This window comes from Crocodylus porosus, unplaced genomic scaffold (assembly GCF_001723895.1).
Source record: "Crocodylus porosus isolate Cpor-Errol unplaced genomic scaffold, CroPor_comp1, whole genome shotgun sequence".
NCBI lineage: Eukaryota > Metazoa > Chordata > Crocodylia > Crocodylidae > Crocodylus > Crocodylus porosus.
This window is the reverse complement of record NW_017728943.1, coordinates 83,767,158-83,789,355: the sequence shown is the minus strand read 5'-3', so window position 1 is coordinate 83,789,355 and position 22,198 is coordinate 83,767,158. Positions and strand designations below refer to the sequence as shown.

The following is a 22,198-nucleotide window of genomic DNA, read 5'->3' as shown; positions in this document are numbered from 1 at the left end:
TGCAGGTTAGTCTAAACTGCGTAGATTGAATGGATAAGCAAGTGGGCAGATACTCACCTTTGATTCTGGAAATGTAGCCACATGCCTGCTGGGGGGCAGGAATGCTAAAGAATGCCTCCCTGCTCAGCTGGAGCAGACAGCTTAGGCTGAGGCTGCCCTGACCACCCTGGGAAGTGGGGGTTTGTAAGGGAGGTGGAAAGCATCTTGGGATGCTGGGAGACTGCCTCCAGATTCAAGTTAATTCTCAATCTGGAACAGAAGTTCAATAAGCCAATTTAACCTAAATCGGTTAAGTCTGATACTACATCCATCCATGTTTATTTTAAACTGGTTTTGGCCATTTTGAAATCCATTTATGTGCACTGAACTTCTGTTGTGTTAAGGTTTGAACCAGTTTCCAATCACGATATCAGCTTATGTATAATTTCTGTCCTTGGAGTACAGAAAATGTGTAATTTAGATTTTAAATGTAAACAAATAAATTTGTATAGCTCAAGTAATAAATAGAGCATGTTATTTTGTGTGTTTTGTACTATAGCCCTGATCTCTTTTGTAACACCTTTTGTTTAGGTATGTCATGCCTTTACATTCAGATCTAGAAAGTATACATTTTTGAGACACCTAAGTAACAACATTTTATATATGAGGTGTGACTAAGGACTGCTATTTTATCTTGCTTTTAGCCTACTCCTTTTGTCACTGTCTTTTTTTTAATTCAATTAAATGGAAGAGTGGAAGTGCTTTCTGTGTTCCTTTTCTACACACGTTTTTTGTTTCTTGTTTCATGCCAGTGAGTACGTTTGGGGTTACCCCAGCAGTTGGTGGCCTCTCATCTGGGACAGTTGGGGAAGCCTCGACCGCCCTGAGTTCAGCAGCCCAGGTAGCTTTGCAGTCTCTCTCTCACGCAATGGCTTCAGCTGAGCAGCAGCTCCAGGTGCTGCAAGAGAAACAGCAGCAGCTTTTGAAGCTTCAGCAACAGGTTGGAGGCTATTTGGCTATTTTTTATGCTGTCTCTCAACTTCAAAAGCTGAAAAAAGTTACACGGCCGTACCGTTTCCCTCCCTCATTGTCAGGGAATATTTTGTGAGGAGGGCATAGCTGTGGGCAAAAGATGACTCTCATTAAGCATGAAAATGTAATCTTTGTAGCCTTTCAGATTTGTGACATTTTGTTTTTCGTGTGGTTTACATATGAGATTTGGTGGTGAGGAAATGGATTAGTATCCTTTATAAAAATGAATGACGAGTTCTATTAACAAGCAAAAAAAATCACAATAGCCAAGAAACTACACTAGAATTAAAACGGCAGTTGCCATTAATAATGGACAGCAAACATTCTTAAAAGGAGAAGTGATCAATTTGTATGCACTTTGGCTTTATTTTAAATAAAGTCATAAGTTTTGTGCTGTTATAAATTTTCCTTAAATTTTTGGACTAATTGCTGTATTTTAAAGCAGGAAGTAGCAAATTAAGGGCCATTCTATTTTTCAGGTACTGGTATGTAACTACTTAAATTATGGATGGGGTGCTTTCGATTAAAGTCTAGCTTAAAATAAAGGCTGAAGGTTTATATTCTAGTTTTACTGTCTGTAGTGCATGTTATTGATCCATTCAGAGGCTGCATTGCTGTACTCTACATATACTACTTTAATTTTTTTCTGCAGAAAGCTAAGTTGGAAGCAAAACTACATCAGACAACAGCAGCAGCTGCAGCAGCAGCATCAGCAGTTGGTCCTGTTCACAACTCTGTGCCTTCTAACCCAGTAGCAGCCCCAGGGTTCTTCATCCATCCTTCCGATGTCATTCCACCCACTCCAAAAACAACACCACTGTTTATGACTCCGCCTTTGACTCCACCTAACGAGGCTGTTTCTGCTGTTATCAATGCAGAGCTTGCTCAACTTTTCCCTGGCTCAGTCATTGATCCCCCAACAGTTAATCTTGCTGCACAAAGCAAGAATGCAAACAAATCCAGAACGGTAATTAGACTTTTAATGAAAGTGAGGTCCATCTTGATTTATCAGGACTTAACTTTCTTGTCCTTTTTTGTTTTTTACTTGACTGGCTAGTGAAGCTGGGTATGTTCTACTATTTCCATGTGAAAGTATAACCACTAGATGTAACACTAAGAGCTATTAATAGGCTGCTATAATATGGCTTATTATAGCAAACAGGAATGGGGTGGCAGAAAAGTTTTAAGGTGTCTTACTATGGATCCAGAGGCATGAGTTTGAAGTTTACCCTGGACTAATGCTGAAAGCTGTCCCCAGCTGACTGAGCTATCAACAGGTTCTTGGTCATTCAGTCTGAGAAGGCAAAGGTGACTGAACTTAATGCTGGCCATATCACTCCTTGTGTGGTGTTGGCTACATAAATGTGTGTTTAATTCCACTAGGCCAACAGGTAACCAAAGCTTAGGCAGACTTTGTCTGTTTTGATTATAGCAAGGCCAGATATACAGTGTGCCAAATTATGTTAAAGTTCCTTACTTAGGAATTAGCATAATCAATCCTTTGAAAACAGTAGTTAATATTTCCCAATAGTGCATACGAATTGAAAATAAAGTACAAGTGACACAGGAATCCTGTAAGTTGCAAGGAGCTGATATGTTTTCTTTCTTGTAGACTTATGTTAAGAAAAGCTAGCTACAAAATAGTAAAGATTTTAATAATTTTTACTGGTGTTTCCCCTTCAGAATCCACTTGGATCTGGCCTTGCTCTTGCAATATCTCATGCTTCACATTTTCTTCAACCTCCGCCTCATCAGTCCATAATTATAGAGCGTATGCACTCAGGTAAACCATAACTCTTAATATCAATCTTGTGTGAGTGATTGTCTGATTGGTGGAAGGGGGAGGGCCTGTATATTTTCTGTCACTTAACTTAGTAGTCTAGCTACAGTTTCATTTGCCTTTGTAAATAAAATATGCATTTGTTTTTATGTTGCTGTCATATGCCAATGCAAACCTCAGTATCCAATGATGCCTGATAACCAAGATAAAAAAAGTACTAAAGAAAAAGATGCTAGATAGGAACTTTAATACTTCATTCCTGTCACAAGTTCACAGATATTTTCATAGCAACTTCTTATTTAATCTGTAAGGCTTTAAAGCATAGAGCAGGCAAATATTTTTATCAAGAGCATGTGAAAAAGAGATTAAAAGTATTTTTTCTCTTCGTAAACCTCTACAAGAGGCATTTTAAAAATATGGCTTAGACCTTTTTTTTAATTTGTATTTTATATAAATCTGGAACAAAAAGCCTTTTTTCAAGAGATACAAGTTTGATTCCTTCATGAACTGATTTATAAAACAGTGATTCTGAAATTTCTTGGTCTTAGTACCTTTTTTCTTTATAAGGAAGATATATACTTTGTTTTGAAAAGCAAACTGAAGGTGGGGAAAAAAGGATAGTTTCTTGCAGAAACTGTGTAACAGCAGCTCTAGGGGAACCTACCTTGCTCATTGTTTTGCTCCCAATGGATCACTGCAGATTTTCAAATTTTCACCCAGAGCAGCAGAAATGTCTTGCCATGTTTCTCGCATATAATGCATGTTTCAGTATCCAGCAGCTGAGTTTTGGTGGGGGATGGTGCATGTTGTATGTGAGAGAGTATAGTATTTGCTAGTGTCAGGACTAGCTCAGAAACACTTCAGTGATCTATATTTACTGAATTTTGGGGGGGGGTTATAACTCCCATCTTCTTCCCCAAACCAGCTAGGGAAAATTGGGGTGCTCAGTATATGCAAGAGAAAGGGATCCCCACAGGTCCAGAAAACTGGTGTGGGAGGGGGAAGGCAAAGCAGTGGCAGCGTTAATTTCTAAGGCTCTGGAAGCCTTGCAGTTAACACTGCCACTGCTTCCTTCCTCACCTCTCCCTTCCCTCCTCCTTCCTCCCATTTTTGTACCTGTGGGGACCTCCTCTTCCCAACCATGTGCCAGATTGGGGTGATGTTTAGGGTTGATGTGTAGCCAGATGTGGCATGCTGGGTCTAACCTGGCACATAGCCCTCAACCTTGAGTGCCAGATCAGACCCTGCATGCTGGCTCCTGGGCCACATGCCAGGCTGGACCCAGTGTGCTGAATCCAGGGCCCTATACTCTGTCTCTGGGGCTGTGTGCCATATCTGGGACCATGTGCTACATGGGTTACTACAAGTCATTCCATCCCTGAGTCATAGTCCCAGGCTCAGTGCATGACCCTGGAGTCAGTACATGGTGTTGGAGCCAGCATTTGACTCTGGAGCCAGCTCAAGGTCTTGGGCTAGGCACACAGCTCTGGAGGCAGTGAATGGAGTCAGACCCTGCATGCAACTCCAGAGACAGCACACCATTTCAGACATGGCATGCAGTCCCAGGCTTGGTATGCAGCCTTTGAGGCAGTACATGGTCCTGAACTGGGGGCTGGGTCTGACTTGGCATGCAACTCTGGAACCAGCGTGCAGGGTCATCAGGCTCATTGCATGGCCTTGGAGTGAGCATGCTAGGTCAGTCTGTGAGCCCAACTGGCCTGCAGGGCTGGCAGCAGCCTCCTCTCCACTCCTTAGCTGCTGCTAACTCACCTCAATAGAATATTTTTCCTTTTCTTCAGGCTTCCCTTCAAAATCTAGGTGCCTTGCTATGCGGCTTAAGTTCTCAAAAATATAGTCTTTTGGAAATGCAGAAAAATGATATCCTAGGTTTTTAGGTTTGTACTTCTGTCTTTTGATTGGCTTTTAACTTTTCCTAATTTTTCATTAGGAGCAAGAAGGTTTGTGACATTAGATTTTGGCAGACCTATACTGTTGACGGATGTATTGATTCCCACTTGTGGGGACTTGGCTTCCTTGTCAATTGACATTTGGACTTTAGGAGAAGAAGTGGATGGAAGGCGATTGGTAGTTGCTACTGATATAAGCACACACTCGCTCATTCTGCACGATTTATTGCCACCACCAGTTTGTAGGTTCATGAAGGTAAGAGAGCAGGGGGAAAATTAAACAAAAATTCTGTCCTGTAATTATTGTTCTTTGTTTCTTGTCTCTTCTAAACTTCATTCTTTGTAATACAAGTTTTTATTGCCATTAAGTTTTCTTCAGACTGAATGTTAAAGTATTGCTGTTAATGCTTCTCCTTATTTTTGCTTTGTATGTTTTTAAACCATTCTACTACAATAAAAGTTGCATTATCTTTCAGATTACTGTTATTGGTCGATATGGCAGTACAAATGCTAGAGCCAAAATCCCTTTAGGATTTTACTATGGTCATACCTATATCTTGCCATTTGAAAATGAACTGAAGTTAATGCATGATCCCCTCAGAGGAGAAGGTGAAGCTGCAAACCAGCCAGAAATTGACCAACACTTAACAATGATGGTTGCATTGCAAGAAGACATACAATGCAGGTTAGAAGACATGTACACAAATATTTAATAAACCTTTTCTAACTTAAAACACCTAGAGTGTCATAATGTGCCTTTTTTCAGGAATTGAAGAAGAAATCAAACTGCTAAGAGGATCTGTAATCTAATGCAGATGATGCAACAAAAACTGTGTACTGTTATCAAAACCAAAGCTATTAATTTTTGGTATCTCTTTTTATAATGAATATAAAGGCAACTGAACATGTTTCTAGCTATTTAATTCATTAGTGTGTTGATCTTTGTAGATTTTCAGTTGATTTTTTTTGTGCTGGAATTTTTCTCCTTTAGGTACAACTTGGCTTGTCATAGATTGGAAATACTTTTGCAAAGCATTGACTTGCCCCCACTCAACAGTGCAAACAATGCCCAGTATTTCTTACGGAAGCCTGATAAGGCAGTAGAAGAAGACAGTAGAGTATTTTCTGCTTATCAGGACTGCATTCAGCTTCAGCTTCAACTCAATTTGGCTCATCATGCTGTGCAGAGACTCAAAGTAGCTTTAGGTGCAAGTAGGAAGACACTGAAAGAACAATCTGATCCGAAAGAGCTGATTCAAATGTCATCCACAGAGCAGTTACGCACCATCATCAGATATTTACTGGATACTTTACTTAGCTTACTTCATTCTTCTAATGGTTAGTATTCTTTTGAAATTTATATTTTTGTGTTTTACAATGACACTCTTGCCCATGGGTTATAATTGTGTGTGTGTGTGTGTGTGTGTGTGTGTGTGTATTAGTACATACACACGCGCGCGCACATGCACACAGTTCTGTAGTCTTGTTGAACAAGGTATATATATTAGCTGTGGAAACAGTCTTCTCACATACTCAATTTTCAATCAAATATCAATTAAGCTGTCATATAACTTAAATGTCCGTGCTTTTTTCCCCAAGCTTTTGGTCAGTACAACTATGTATGCTATTTAATAAGGTATAACAAGCAAATCACAGGGTTTTATGTTGTCAACAGATTTAGTGTAACAATGTCACGACCAAAATGTAATTTAGGGTGAAATTTCCCGAAGTCATTCAGGTACCTAAGAGTTCAGTTGTTTGAATCATTTCTGAAAATGGGACTCGAGCATTTCTTTTTGTATTTAAACGTTAGTGTGGAATAATCACATTTTCCTTAGATAAGATAGAAAATCTAACAAGTAATTAAGAAAATATTTGACATCTTTCTAACTCTGAGTTTGCTTTGCTAGAGTTCTTGAAGGCAAAGCCAGTTTTTGAAAAAACTACACATAATGAAGCTTAATTAAAGTAAATGTAAATCTCTTGTACAGGTTTTGGGAAGGGGAGCATTTGACTTGTGAATGTATCTTAGATTGGATACGCTTTCTAATCATTAGTATATCATGTATCATAAATACATGTAATAACTTGATATGCCTTTGTTCTGCTGTATTAAAAGTTCATATTACTTTGGTTTCTTCTTAAAAGGGCATGCAGTGCCTGTGGTTCTCCAAAGTACCTTTCATGCACAAGCTTGTGAAGAGTTATTTAAGCACTTGTGTATCAGTGGGACTCCAAAGATACGATTGCATACTGGTCTTCTGCTTGTTCAGCTGTGTGGTGGAGAAAGATGGTGGGGACAATTTCTATCTAATGTTCTGCAGGAATTATACAACTCGGAGCAACTTCTCATTTTCCCCCAAGACCGGTAAGACTGCTGTATTATTGGGATATACGTTTGATAAACGTTATATCGTTTATCAAATACAAATCACTTAATTTTGTAGGAAAATATTAGCTTCTTAACTAATACTCAGAATGATGATTTGTGGGTTTTTTACTTTTATTAGCTAGCAGTACAAATCCAGGTGCACTGAAAATGTACAAGATGAGGGGGGAGCGGGGGTGTATTTTTGGTGTTTGTTGTCCTTTTAGTATAACTTAAACCGTTCATTTAAAAAAAAGACTACCACCCAAATTAGTGATTGCATTGTGCATCTGGAGGAACATAAAAATATTCAATTCAGTAAGGAAATATGGAAAATTATTCAGTAATTATTGAATTACTAGCCAATTGCCTGTCAAGAATGATGGGGGATGGGTGGGGATGGAGTTCTGTGACCCACCATCCCGCACTGCTGCTGCTCTGCCTCTGGTTCCATGTACCCCACCTTGGTACTCCCACCCTGCAGCGCCACCACCTCCCAGGCATGGGTGAGGTGGGAAAAGCTTGCACACAGCGGCCACAGCTGCCACCCAGCACTCCACGTTGCCAACACTGCGCATCCAGTCGTGTGCAACTCCTTCCCCCACAGCTGTTCTCAGGGCTTGGCAGCAGCATTGGGAAACTGCTATTATGCACCCCCTTCCCCTTTCTGCTTCCCTCCCCGCCACCTCCCCCTCACTTCCAGCTTTTGTCAGGGCCCGGCTGTGGCGAGGCTGGAGCGGGGGGGACAAGGCCAGCACTGTGCCACCAGCACCCCATGCTGCCGCCTCCCAGGAGCAGGGGAGGAGGAGGGAGGAAGCCTGCCCTTCCATTCCCCTCGGCCAGCACCCCATGCCACCTCTGCCTTGAGGGAGCAGGGCCGAGAGGAGATGGAGTGATGCCAATGTCGCTGGTCCGCTCCATCACCAGCATCATGCTCTGCGCTGCTGCTGCCTCCTGTCTGGAACGCTCTTGGGATCACTCTGGTTGTTTCAGACAACCAATCGGAGTGCAAATAAAGCATTATAGACTGACCAGACAGACGGACAGACTAAGGTTTTTATAAAATTAGAATTAAAAAAATAACTACTATTACTTTGATATGGAACCACTAGAATTGTTTTTAAATATAATTTAAAAACAAATGCATTTTGGCCATGAGGTACTGCAAATTAGATACAAATTACTTAACATTTTTTCTGCAAGGCAGAACATTATTAGTTGTAAATGAAGTCTTGCAACTGATTTTTAAGAGCATTACCAGTGTGGATCTCCAATGTAAAAGTGAGTACTTTCAAAAATTTTTTGAGTAATAGCTGATGGTGGGGCTCTGTGGACAGCTTGTCTGCATCCTTGTGTGCTGGGTTTAATGATGTATGGGGAGGTTGGGGGTATAACTCAAGCCACCAGTATAATTTTGTATTTAGGAAGTAATAAGGAGAAATTCCATTGTGTCTTTCAATGACTATTTTTTATTTTATTCATTTATTTTATTTTAACTGTGTATAAAGGGGTTTTTGGCCCTATGAAGTCTTTAAGGGCTCAGTTTGAGTCTTGCATGCTTCATTATAAGACACTTTTTGAGGCAAAATTTGTTGGCTTTAACTTGAACACTGCCCACAACAGCCTAGAATGAGCCTTAACTTTCTTCAGAGGAGATTAGATAAATTGCATTAAATTGTCCCTTAACTGAAACTAATAAATGTCACCTCAGACTTGAGACAGTCTTATGAAACTCCTCCTCCTGCTGGGAGTGGCCTTTGCAGGCTGGTCCCTGGGGCTAGCGACAGAAGTTGCGCACAAACTGGTTTAAACCTGTAACAGAACAGAAGCTCAGTGCCCATAAACCAGTTTAAAAATGTCTGAAACTGGTTTAAGATAAACCTGGTTGAATGTAGTATCAGATTTAACTGACTGATTTGGGTTAAACCGGTTTATGAAACTTCTGCCCCAGGCCAGGGGAAAGGGAGGGGCAGAAGTTTCATAAACCCCCCCCACAAACCCCAGCTTGAGTCTGATGCCAAGGAGGGGGCTTAGCCCCGCCCCCCCGCCCTTCCCCAGAGTACACGCTTGCCCTGCCCTGCTAAACTTACTGCTGGCTGACTATGGACTACAAATCCCAGAAAAACATAAAAGCAGGAAGAGGAAGTGATGAGCAGCCTTGCAGAGTCCTGCTGCTGTGATTGGGCTGGAATCCCAGAGATCTTGGGAGCAGCAGGAAGAGGAAGTGAACCCACAACCCATGATGGCTACACAGCCATGCTCTAGTATCCCGGGCTTGTGGCCTGAGCCACTGCAGGCATGTGACTGCATTTTCTGACTCAAAAGTGAATGTCTATCCAGTTGTTTCACAGTTTCATTTCTGCAGTTTAGACTAATGTGGAAAGACTGAATCAACTCAGCCTTCTGCTTTTTGACTATCTACTTAGCCCAGGGCACTTAATACCAAAGAACTCAAGAGTTCTAGTTGATGATGCCAGTGCCAGAAGGGGAGCTTGTTACTTGCAAGTGCTTGAAGGAACCAGGGATCAGGTAATAAGGCATGAAGGGATCTAATGCACAATCCCACAGTCACGCCTCCTGCCATGTATATGTGGCATGGCAGGAAGCATGATTTTTGTGTGGATCACATATCAGATCCCATTGTGCTTTTACTTGCAAGTCTGACAGGGGCCTGAGACTAAGAAATGTGCATCTCAAACTTTAAACAGTTGCAAACTCCTCCCATTGGGTGAGACGCCCTTGCAGGGTGGTCCTTGGGGACTTAATACCAGATAACTTATTGTTCTGAAACCAGTTCATACGAGATCAGCCAGTGACTTATGTTTGAACTCAAAATCTATATTTATCAGAAAAATAGTGATCATCTTTACTAGATCTCACAGCAGGGATAGAATCAAAGGTTTGGGAGATGCCTCACAAGGGTTCACTAGTCTGACAAAAAGCTTGCACGCAGAATGCATTATTCCTAAATCAGTCCTTATAAATGTGTGTTCTGTATACCTCGCTCTTTATTTGTAGAAAGACAGATTTGACAACATCTGATGAAGGAAACATCGCTTACAAGAACTTATGCTGTGTATCTCTGATTTAGTTAGTTTGTAAGGTACAAATCTACCCTGCCTTTTGCCTGTCTTATTTCTTGGGCTAAACACTGCTACAAATAATCACAGCAGTCTAGCTCAGTAAAATGAGCTAAAGTTAATTTGATATGTTTTTATTTGATGTATTTCAGATATTCAGGAAATGTTTTAGATAATGGGCAGAGTTCTCAATTTTGAAAAGAACTAGAGAAAAAAAATCCTGATTTACATTTGTCTTAATTGTCATGATGACTGTGTATCTGTGGATGGCTGGGTGAGGGAGCTAGGGTTTAGAGTGCTAAATTTAGTACCAAATGAACATTGAATGGGATTGGCTTTTAGAAAGCTTTTATAATTCATTGACTTAAACTTAATGATGCTTCGCATGTTAGTACAAGACACTCTTTCCAGTGTTCTTTCCTAAAATCTTCAACTATTTGGTTATTCATTGGACTGAATGATGCCCATCACGTCTCTTCCAGTCCACTCGCTTGAAAATGTTTCCAAAGAAGTAAAGCTACACAAAAAAAACCAAAACAAAAAAACCCATAAACCATAGTTCTTTCACGTTTGTGATGTAATGATGATGACACCAGTCTTTGCTTTTGGACTGGACTGTGGCTCTTGGCAAATTAAGAGCAATTGCTTCAGTGACATGTGCTGTTTTGTCCTTTGCAAGGCTTGAATAGGTTTTCATCTGAGAGCTCTCAGTTACTAGTGGTTCAGGAGGTAAGAATGAAATTGAAAAGCAGTAGGGACACAGCCTGAAGTTTGTGTGGGAGCAAAAGCCTAAAGCTGACAATCAAACCAAATTCTTTAAAAAAATTAATGGTTGACCCTTGAAACTGCAGTTGTTGCTTTGAATATTTTCAGATTATTGTTTTTTTTTCTCTTCAGAAAAATAGGTAAAAATGTTTAGAACAGGGGTCAGCAATGTTTTTGGGCAGTGTCAAAAACACCTGCAACCTTCAATTGTAAGATGTTGGCATGCTGGGGCGGACAGCGGAGGAGCTGTGAGGGGCCAGATTTTTGTAGCAGTGCAGCCCTGGCCCCTTCCCTGCTGTCCACCCCGAAGTACACGATGTGCCAAGCAAAATGCCTGTTTGTGCCACACTCTGGCATCTGTGCTGGGAATTGCCTACCCCTAGTTTAGAATGAAAAGCATAAATATCCAGCTGCTTCATTGTTGTGTGCAGACTCTCTTATAAGTTCATTACAAGTAGTCTAGCAACAGTGAAACCAGTTCATTTTTAACTGCTTACAGCTGTGAAACCTCTGGCACCTTAACTGCCCCTTGCCCTTCTTGGGCTTGTCCAGATGAGCACGCACGTGCATCTTGCCCCACCTCAAACCCCTTTGAGGCTGGGCAACAGGCACGTGCAGGAATGAAAAAACATTCCCCGTGCTGCAAACTTGCCCCGTCTGGCTGACTGGGGTGCCACCCATACAGTGTGGGGCAGGATGACAGCCCCTGCTGCCCCCCTGTTGTCCTATGCTGCCCAGGAGGACTCTGCCAGGAGGCCCTGGAGCCCCCCCCAACCCCTGCTTCTAAAGTAAGCAGAGGCTTTTTTTCCCCCATTTTTTTTTGGTGGTTTGGGTTTTTTGTTTTTTTTTTTAAAGTGACGGCGCCTGGTGTTGTGGGGGTAGCAATGGGGGCCTGGGGGTGCAAGTTTGGGGAGTGAGGCTGGGTGGGGCAGCCGTTGGGGCTGCAGCAGCTGGTAGGGGATGAGGCCAGGTGGGATAGCAATCGGGGAGAGTAGCCCCTTTGGGGACCGTTTGGCCCCCTTGCGTAGGAGCCAAGACCCTTGTTGGTGGGCCGTAACTTGTATCGGAGTCATTGCCCCTGTGGGAGGGCAGCAAAACATGTATTCATGAATTCATGAAACCTGTATTTAGAGTTCACTTTATAATAAGAGACTTGCTTTAACACTAGATATATCAGTAAAACATTGTCCAACTGGTGTCTCTCTCTCTGTCGTGGTCTTTTGTTTTACTTGTGGAGGAACATGGATTTGGGGGTATTTTACAGAGTGAATTTGGGATTTTTTTTATCAGGGATTTTTCAGTTTTCCGATAGGGAACACCAGAATTCCTGCTAATGAGGCCAGTGGCTAGACCCTGCTTGCTCAGATCTGGCACCTTGGCCCTAGCTGGCTGTGGCTGACCTCTTGGCCAAATGGGGACCAGGAAGACATGCTTTACAGTTCAAAGCAGGCCACCACACCCGGAACATCTTCCAGGCAATAGCTGCCCAGATGGCTGGGCAGAGGGCACACATGGCAGTAGTGTTGCACAGAGGCCAACTCTGCAACCACAGTCCACTGGCAGCTGGCCCAGAGGGGCAGATGTCTCTACTGGCTGTGCAGTCCCCATCTGGGTCTGACAGGTATGCAGCAGGTCATGGCCAGGCAGCAGCCCCCACTGCCAGACTGCTGCAGTGGGTAGAGGGTGCAGGGCTGCTTCAGCAGTCCGGCTGGCAAGTGTCCCCAGGTACCAATTGGCTGGGCCCCAGATACTCCTGAGAGCTAGTAGCTCTGAGCTACTTGCCAGGGCAGCTTTTTATACTGCTGGGGCCAGCACAGGTGCTGGCCCTGGGCTCTAGCTCCCCCTGGCTACAGATCTGGGAGGAGCCAGGCAGGGTTATTTTGCCCCAAGTGGCACAATTTGTTCCACACCAAAGTGCATGTCTGAGCACGCGTGCTGAAGCAAAAAGCCCCGGCTCAAATTTGCACCATTTCTATTTGAGCTGCTGCAGGTGCATGTGCTTGAATGTGTAGACGTGCCCCTTGAGTCTTTCAGGAGCCAAATGGGAAACTTCTGGTGTTAAATTTGGAGTAACACTATCGGTGAACTTATAAGTGTGTGTAGTGCTGGTTTTTTTTAAAATCACTTCTAGAGGTGCACTGATACATCAGTATGATATTGGATTGGTACCAATATAAAGAAAATTGGCTATATTGGAAATCAGTCTGATGGTGCTGATGATTTGGCCAATAAAGCCTGTGCTGTGCGCAGCTGCAGAGCAGCATACAAAAAGCAAGGAGCAGAGCTGGCAGCATGGAGAGCTGCTTCCAGCTGGTAAGTGTGTGTGGTGGGAGGGAACAGGCGTGGAGGGGGACAGATCAATGTGTCCTGCAGTGAGGGAGGGGGAAGGGGTAGGCAGTGCCCAGCCAGGTTGGGCACAGGTAGTGCTGTGGCTTGTGGGGGTGGGAGGTAGCTCCTACCACTGCTTGCACCCTGGGAGGGCACACGGGGGGTCATGTGCTCCTGATCTGCACGGGGTGGGGCAGGTGGACTGGAGCAGGAGCTGTGCAAGGTAGTTTTCACTGGGGGCTGGGCTCAGAATGGGCACTGGCAACACTGGGAGGGGGCTGCAGCCACCTCACGTTTCGCCGCAGCTCTACTCCCAGCACCACTAGCGACCTGGCATAACCCTTGCTCTTCCTGGCGCATGGGTAGATGCAGGGCATTGAGCCAGGGCTGTGCTGGGTGGCTGGCAGTGGCAGCACTGGGAGTGGAGCTGCAACGAAATTTGGGATGGCTGCAGCCCCTTCCCAGTACTGCCGGCACCCGCTCTGAACCCAGCCCCCAGCAAGAAGAGCTCCGTGCAGTTCCGGCTACAGCCTGTCTGCCCCGCCCCGTGCAGATCTGGGGGCACATACCCTCCTGGGACACAAGCAGTGATGGGACCTGCCGCCCCCATGAGCCATGGCTTCATTTCACACCTGCTCTGGCTGGGCAGCCCCTGCCCTCTTCCCCCTGCCGTCCCCACACCGTTTCCCTCCCCCCATTTCCTTCCACCGCACGGACTTATCAGATGGAGGCAGCTGTATTGGACATCAGATTGGTATCGACCCCCAAAATCTTTATCAGTGCACCACTAGTCACTTCCAAACCCTGTGATCCCTGATCTCTGGTCAGGTAAATGGGTAAATGTTTCTTTGAGAAACTCTGAAGGATGTGTTGTTCATGTCAATTACAACAAACTTTCAATCAAAAAGAGTTCATTTACATATGATATATATGGTTTAGACTAGATAATCAGATGGATGGGAAGTTCAGTCTGACTACACTTCCATATATTCTTAATACTGAGTATTGTAAACCATGTCTCTCTAATGTATAAATGTAGAGCGAATTTAAATAGGTAACAAAATTGGTCAATTTTTGATGGAGGAAGTCCATAGATGGGGATGCTCTGCATGTTTTTAATGAAAGTGACTGCTGATTTCTTGAGGTTTAAAATGAGAAACTATCAATTTTAAAATATGATATTATTCCTGTGATTTTTACTAATTGAACCGTACTTATTTTTGTGGACCTCTGTCAGTTTATTTTCATTTCCATTTTGCTAGTTTTATTATAACATGTTTCTTGATATATATTCCAAAAAGTATTGCTTTCATTTAAATACAGTTTGTAGAAATGCTAAGTGAAGAGAAATTTTGAGTTCTAAATATTTTTTATTTTTAGGGTCTTCATGTTACTTTCCTGCATTGGCCAAAGATCCCTTAGCAACAGTGGTGTCTTGGAAAGTTTACTTAATCTCTTGGATAACTTGCTGTCACCTCTACAACCTCATTTACCTGTGCACAGACGTACTGAAGGTAGTACATTAACTTTAGGTGCTATATTATTAAAATTCAACATAAGCTAGCAAATTAGTAAAGACAGACTTTTGGTAAAGGCTGTATTTTAATAACTAGGAACCGATCACATCTACTATTATAGGTGCCATTTAGGCCATGCCAGAATCCTATTCCATACACACTTCAATTTTTTGTAAATCTTCATCTGTTTGTCTGAAATTTCACATTTTTGGTCTTTGCCCAAAAGTGATTTTCTTTCTTGAAAATTGAACACAATCCATGCGCTATTTTTTTTTTTTTTTAGTTTAGTTAGGATGTACATAGCATTAACAGTTTTCTAGACTGTTTGTTTTTCAGACAGCTGTAGAAAGCTGACCGAATTTTGAAGTCCTAGTCAAAAACATCCAGTGCCTAACACGTTAACTGAAAATAATTGAATTTGATTTCACCAGAGTAATGGCTGTTAGAAGTTGAATAGAGCGTGCAGAATAAAAGACATTTTGCTTAGCTACCCTTACACACATTGCTAAATGAGTGTGTTTTTTCTGAATATACTTACTTTAAATTTAACTGTCTCGATCTCTAAAAATTCTAGAAAGATCTATTCTCAAAGGCTGATAGACCTTAGTGTGTTTGTCTCTAATTCATGACAAGTTCAGGGGGGTAAATTATCTTAAAGGTTTATAAACTGTTTTAAAACTTGGGGTGTTCCTTAACCCATACATGCTTACAAACTTAAAGAAGGCTCATCAGTGTTGAAATTATAGGTGTGCGAGCTTGGTAGAAAACCACCTGGTACTCTCTTCCTCGTCTTCCTCATTCCCTTACAGTCCCCCAGCATAAACAAAGCAGTGTAGCTGGAATTGTTCTCTTGTTCCTCATCAGTCTACCAGACCTCTTGAGTGTACAGATCCTGATTAGGCTTTGCAACTTCTCAACCTCCATCTGTCTCCTCTCTACAACTTCCAGGTCATTCTATGTTTCTGGTATCACCATTTATACTCACAGAGGACTTTGCAAGCCCTGAAGCTTTGTCTCTCTTCATTGTCCAGCTTGCTGCTTCCTGGATTACAGGGAGTTAGCACTAAGCCATGTAATGAGTATGTACAATGAAAGCACCAAGAAAGAGAGTCGAATGTGTAAAAAGCATCAAACAGAAAGTGAGAAAAGAACCAAGAAACGGGCCTGAAGGATCAAGCCAAGAGTCAGAGAGACTACAAAGAAGAATTGGGGAAGGGATGGGAAAAGGTGACTATGCTGAGTGGAGGAGTGCTAAAAATGGGAATGGGAAGGCTAGAAGGGCATATTGGGATTTAAGAGATTGAAAAAATGGTAGTAAAGTATTTGGAAATAGAATCCTATTTAGATACTGTTGTCAACCTCCACTTCGTTCATCCTAAAAACCAGGCAGATATGCAACAACAGTCGCCGACAGTAATAGTCTACCTCCTGCCTCTAATCTACAGCCCTTCTTTCCAGTGGTTTCTGTTCCTTTGTCCACTTTGGTCTCTGTCTTCACATCCTTTGGGCTAGGTCAGTGTGTTCCAGTGGGCAAAGTATTAGACAAAGACATCAAAGAGCCTGAATATTATTGCTTAACTACTGACAGGCCTCATACAGACATTCAGTTTTTCCTGGGAGAGTCTCTGCTCTTGTAGGAGAAACATGAGTGTACAGGTGTTCAGGCTTCTTCTCTCAAGAGTAAAAATAGTCGCACCAGGAGAAAAATAGCCTGGTAATCGTTCTCCCAGAAGAGTTATCTGTACATGCTTTGGCTTCTCTCAGAAGAGAATATAGTTCTCCAGCATCACCCTCCACATCCCCAGGGAGACAGATATTGCTCTCTAGACTCTGCTGCTCCAGCAGGGAGCAGAACACTCCCCCTCCACAATCCACATATTGTGATGCAGAGAAAAAGGCTGGCCCTGGGTAGTCTGGGTCAGCCAGTTAGGGTTGCCTGTGCACTTCTGCCATCTGTCTCTAAGCAGACTAAGGGAGTCTGCAGAGCACACTGAGATGTGTGCACAGGATACCCCCTGGCTGTACAGTGTCAGCACTGCAAGCTCTCCGTTCTTCAGGGCCTCAGCATTCAAATGTCTGTTTACGTGGTTTTGGGTAGGGTTTTTTTCTATAGGGAGAACAGAGATGTCAGAGAATTATCCCAGATTATTTGAGCAGGTGCTCACAGAGTAGTGTGTGACCTTGGGCAGTTTATTTCTGTGGTTCATAATTAAGGCTTCTTGCTGGGTCTGGCTGTTGTCATATATCTAGATAGTGAAAGGAGTATGTTTGATTTCTACTTTCCACTGGAAGTATTCTGTTCTTTGTTCTCAGATATAGACCTGTTAATGATTTCTTTCTTCCCACTCCATTCTGTATTTTCCTAGGTCTCAAACAAAAATTCACGAGTGCAGGTTTTTTGTACATGGAAAGAAACACGGGACCCTTTTATTACCTACTGCTGTGTACATGATGATGTCTGTGTTGGATTCTTTGAGCCTATCTTAATCTTGTTGTTATTTTCAAAGCCTAACTATATTGCCTATATTTCATCTAAAACCTGCTTATTTAAGGGGTATTGGACATTCCTATGATCAGCTGGGTTGTAATGCTGGTGTCCAGACTTCTAGACTACGTGGCTACTGTTGAAGATGAAGCGGCCACAGCTAAGAAACCTTTGAATGGAAAAGAGAGGGAGAGATTCCTGACAGGTATAGTATGCTTATAACTTTTTAAACATCAAATTGTGCTTTTACAAGTATACATTTCTTACAAAATATTACAGTGATTTACTGTTGCCAACAATATTACACAAAAATCATGAATTCTATTTTTAAGTCCTGTTTACTGCTTATTTGCTTTTCACGTGTTGACATTACAGGTAATTTGTTTTAAAATTCTTTTCCTCATTTATTTTAAGTGCTATGTTCTTCACGTTGATATATTCATTGAAGAACAGGGAACTGAAGAAAACCCCAGTATTAAGAGACTGTGTATAATTGCAAGTTAGCAACATTATGATTTGATGTGGGCTTGACTGGGCATATTATTTCATAGACATTTGGGCTGGAAGGGACCCCAGATGATCATCCGAGTCCAGCCCCCTGTCCCAGGGGCAGGAAGTCAGCAGGGATAATAGGATCCCAGCGAGATAAGCATCCAAATGTGTCTTGAAGGCGTTCAAAGTGGGTGCTTGAACCGCCTCCAGCGGCAGTCTATTCCAGACCTTGGGGGCTCAGACAGTGAAGAAGTGCTTTCTTATGTCCAGCCTGAATTGGTTACAGTGGAGTTTGTGACCGTTCCGTTTTGTCATCCCTTCGGGGGCTCTGGTGAACAGTTGTTCCCTCAGATCCTGATGAGCACCCCTGATAAACTTACAGGTGGCCACCAGATCACCCCTGAGCCTGCACTTTTCCAGGCTGAATAGCCCCATTGCTCTCAGCCTCTCATCATAAGGTCTGTTTTCCTGACCTCTGATCATGCGTGTGACTCCTCTGCACCCTCTCAAGCTTCTCCACATCCTTTATGAATTGTGGAGCCCAAAACTGGACACAGTACTCCAGCTGCGGCCTCACCAAGGCCAAGTACAGCGAGAGAATGACGTCCTGGGATCTGCTTGAGAAGCATCTGTGGATGCAAGCCAGCGTTTTGCTCTCTTTACTAGCCGCAGCATCGCACTGGAGGCTCGTGTTCATCTTGTGGTCAGCCATGGCCCCCAGGTCCCTTTCATCTGTAGTGCTAACCAGCACTACCAAGCCTATAAGCACGGTGCAGGTTTTTCTTTCCAAGGCGGAGAACCTTGCATTTTTCAGTGTTGTACACCATCAGGTTCTCATCCACCCATTTCATGAGCCTGTCCAGATCTGCCTGGATCACCCTCCTGTCCCCAGAGTTGGTTGTCGTCAGCCAACTTGGCCAGTCCGCTTCTGACACCAATGTTCACATCATTGATGAAGATGTTAAACAGTATAGGCCCTAGGACAGAGCCTACATTATTAATTAATGTGTAAAGGAAAGGTAACTTATTTGTTCCAAATGCAAGCTGACCCTGCATTTTCAGGTTCAGTGTTAGGAAATACAGCCTTTTCTCTGAATAGAAATCAATAAATATATGCAGAGCCATTGAATTTTTATTTATCTTACAAAATCCCACAGGAGGCTCAACTAAGCATTTAAAATGACTTTATTTCATGCACAAAAATATTCCAAGTTTAACTGTCAGGATTGTTATAAGCTGACCTTGCATATAAATTGAGTGCGTTTATTATTGGAACAATATGGTATGTCTAGTAATGCATTTTCTAGCTTAGTTATGGGTTTCTTTTGAATACCTGCCATTCATCGAGAGGGGAAAATAAGTGATGTGGTGTTAACTTGTATGAGGATAGTAATCTTGCGTAAGTCTTTGTTCTTCAAAAATTGAAACTAGTAAATGCAAACTGGTTCTGGTGCACTCTTCAGCTAAATACAGCCCGTCAAAAAGTGCAAGGTGAAATCAATTCAATCTTTGTGGGTTTCTTGCTGTGTAGATTGGCCTGATAAACTGAACTGATGTTCACTCTTCAGTTGAGAGAGGCAGCCAGGTGCCTGCAGTGGCCCAAGCCAGAAGGCACTAGAGCAGACCTTCAAGCCCACTGGCTATTGCTGAGCCCAGCGAAGTGGGGGGCCTTCCCTAACTTGGCTGCCAAGCACATGCCCCCAACCTCTGCTGTCCCCACTGCAGGGAGTTAAAGAGCTCCCATCCACGTGCCAGCCCATGTGGGGGGAGCCCCCATCTTGGACGGGAGGGTTTCCCTGGCCTGGGGCCCTCCATTGCCATGTGGGGATTCTTCCCTCTCCCCCTCCCTTGTGCAGCTGGACCAGGCTGTGGCTTAGACCCACCCAAACAGGTGGGGGTAGGGAACAGTTGTCTGGACTGAGTGCCTGCCCACACCACTGGGCATGGTGGCTTGGGGGAACCCCTGCCTGGGGAAGGGGGTGGGAAGCTTCCTCCCTGGAAGCAGAGGGGGTTTCCCCTCCCTTCTCACTATCCTCCTACATGGCTGGTGGGCTGCTTGGCTCAGAGGCAATGTCTGCAGAACAAGGGAAAGGGAGATTCTCCTCGGCTTCCCTGGATAGGAATGTCCTGGACTGGGAAGGGTGGAACTCCTGATGGGGAGGCACCTATTAGGAGTCTGCTCCCCACTCCCACTTCTTGCAATAACCTGAGCCAAGCAGCTCTCTGGCCCGGCAGGAGAGGGGGGATTCCTCACGACTCCCTGCAGCAGGGCAGAACAGGACTTGGCGGCCTGGGCTGGGGCAAGGGACTCTATTTCCTGTTTCTCCACCTCCCCTCCACTGCCCATCAGTGAGAGGCTTTGCTGCCTGAGCTCTGTGACAGCCCAGGGGCAGGGTCAGCTAGGCACTGGGCTCAACCAGCAGCACTTAAACCATGTTCTAGCAGGCCACCATTTGGGGTGATGGGGGGAGTTGCAGGTAGGTGCAAAGCATCTTGGGATGCTGGGGGGACTGCAAGGTAACTTCAGTCAGGAGGGGATCTGGGAGAGAAATTTGATAGGCCAGCTTAACCTAAATCAGTTAAGTCTCCTACTGCATCCATCCAGATTGATCTAAAACTGGTTTCTGCCATTTTGAAACCAGAGTGTGTGCACTGAACTTCTGTTCTGTTACAGGTTTAAGCTGCTTTCCAATTACTTATACTGCTTTATGCTTAATTTCTATCCCTAGTCTATGAGAAATCTCAGTTATTGATATGTTTGTCTCTCTTCTAGGCAATCAGTGGAGTTTTATTAATAATAGCCTACACACCCAGAATCTGAACAGGTCTACCAAGGGCAACAGTAGCCTAGATAGATTGTACTCCAGAAAGATCAGAAAGCAGCTTGTTCATCATAAACAGGTAACTTTCAGCATGGTACTAGCACTCATCACCTAAAGTACTTGTGTCTTGTTTCATAAAATCCCAGCTTTGGTCATGGAGCTTATTTACCTTGCTTTGGCATAAGTCTGTTCTGTAGCTAAAAGCTGCCTATCTCTTGACACATCACAAGCTATGTGGCATGGGATGTGCTGGAATAATTCTAATCCTGTGGAGTATGTTGCTGTACTATGCAGTCGCCTGTATTTTATAGTAAAACTTATTTTTCATTCTTGATGAATCTACATAAACTTGAGTGGTGACCACCTGTAATTTAAACATGATTTTTCAAATGTAATGTTTCTCATTCTTTAAAGTAGCTATTCATATTTTATGACCCTGGACATGCATCTAGTTCTGCTTTTAATATACTTATTCTTGAAATTATCTGCTGTGATCCTGCTGGTAGCCCAGGAAGGTGTGTTTGTACAAAAGCTAACTATAGATGGCAATTTCAGCAGAAGTTTATAATCATATAAAAATACTGATCCTTTTCACATCTTATTGCTAAATTTTCATTTTCTCCTATTAACATTTTCTTTTAGCAACTTAACTTATTAAAAGCAAAACAGAAGGCTTTGGTGGAACAGATGGAAAAAGAGAAAATACAAAGCAACAAAGGATCATCATACAAACTTTTAGTAGAACAGGCAAAACTAAAACAGGCTACTTCAAAGGTATGATGCTCTGAAACGGTAATTCACTTGTTGTTTTTAGTGCATAAAGACCTGTTCCTGCAAACTAATTTTTGTCCTGCATTGACTTTATTCTTTTAAAAAAAGGTGTTTTCATTCTGGTTCTTATCAAGGCTGTTCTGTTTGCTGAATTGAGTGGCCATTTGGAAATGTGGGATTTTGGAAAAATATTCTGGTTCTGCTACGGGCACCTTGTTGGCTGAACAAAGCCAAAATCGCCAGTAACCTAGCAGCTTTTCTAGTATCAGACTAATTTTTAAATCACATTAAGCATCTGACAGCATTTACCTATAGAAACATGACTTATATTTTATATGGTTAACTTATGCATGTGACTTTTTTTTAAAAGACGTTCTCATGCGTGAGTATGCAAAACTTAAGCATGCCACTTTCCAAAGCAAAAATTTTACTATTTTGAAAATACTGTATTTACCTCAATCTAAGATTACTTTGAATTTAAGGTAACCCAGCCCCCTGCCCCCCCCAGTAATTAGTTTCTGTATACATAGAAAATTACATACTTGTTATAATTTTCCTTGTGTGGAACCTAATTAGTGGAAGGTTGTTTTTAAATTTGTTCCCCTACTGTTGTGACAGGGAAAGCAACAGCAGGGGGCAAGGGATCAGAACCCTGCCCCTTGCTCCCCTCCCCTACCTTTTTACCTTCTGCTGCATTTCTGCTTATCTGGGGCAGTTAGTGGCAGCAGCAGCAGTTCCCCAGCCCTAGCCCATCCTGTCCAGGGAGGAGGGGGCAGGTTGGTGACAGGGTATAAGGGGCAAGCACAGGGACAGGGAGTGGGGAGCAGGCTGCAGGTTTTTCTGTGCTTCCCTTGGCCATGAACTCCTTTCCC

General features: G+C 43.1%; 1 protein-coding gene across 1 annotated transcript in view; it reads left to right on the top strand.

Moving 5' to 3' along the window:
• Positions 1 to 22,198, top strand: part of BIRC6 (baculoviral IAP repeat containing 6) — a gene marked incomplete at its 5' end in the record, with an annotated part of 304,005 nt that overhangs the window by 96,874 nt on the left and 184,933 nt on the right. Inside the window, 11 exons of the mRNA XM_019548600.1 lie at positions 792 to 979; positions 1,664 to 1,978; positions 2,695 to 2,794; positions 4,740 to 4,954; positions 5,175 to 5,383; positions 5,690 to 6,036; positions 6,847 to 7,066; positions 14,620 to 14,753; positions 17,309 to 17,446; positions 20,507 to 20,634; positions 21,198 to 21,329. Coding sequence (XP_019404145.1) covers positions 792 to 979; positions 1,664 to 1,978; positions 2,695 to 2,794; positions 4,740 to 4,954; positions 5,175 to 5,383; positions 5,690 to 6,036; positions 6,847 to 7,066; positions 14,620 to 14,753; positions 17,309 to 17,446; positions 20,507 to 20,634; positions 21,198 to 21,329 — 2,126 coding nt within the window. The remainder of the gene's footprint in view (positions 1 to 791; positions 980 to 1,663; positions 1,979 to 2,694; positions 2,795 to 4,739; positions 4,955 to 5,174; positions 5,384 to 5,689; positions 6,037 to 6,846; positions 7,067 to 14,619; positions 14,754 to 17,308; positions 17,447 to 20,506; positions 20,635 to 21,197; positions 21,330 to 22,198) is intronic.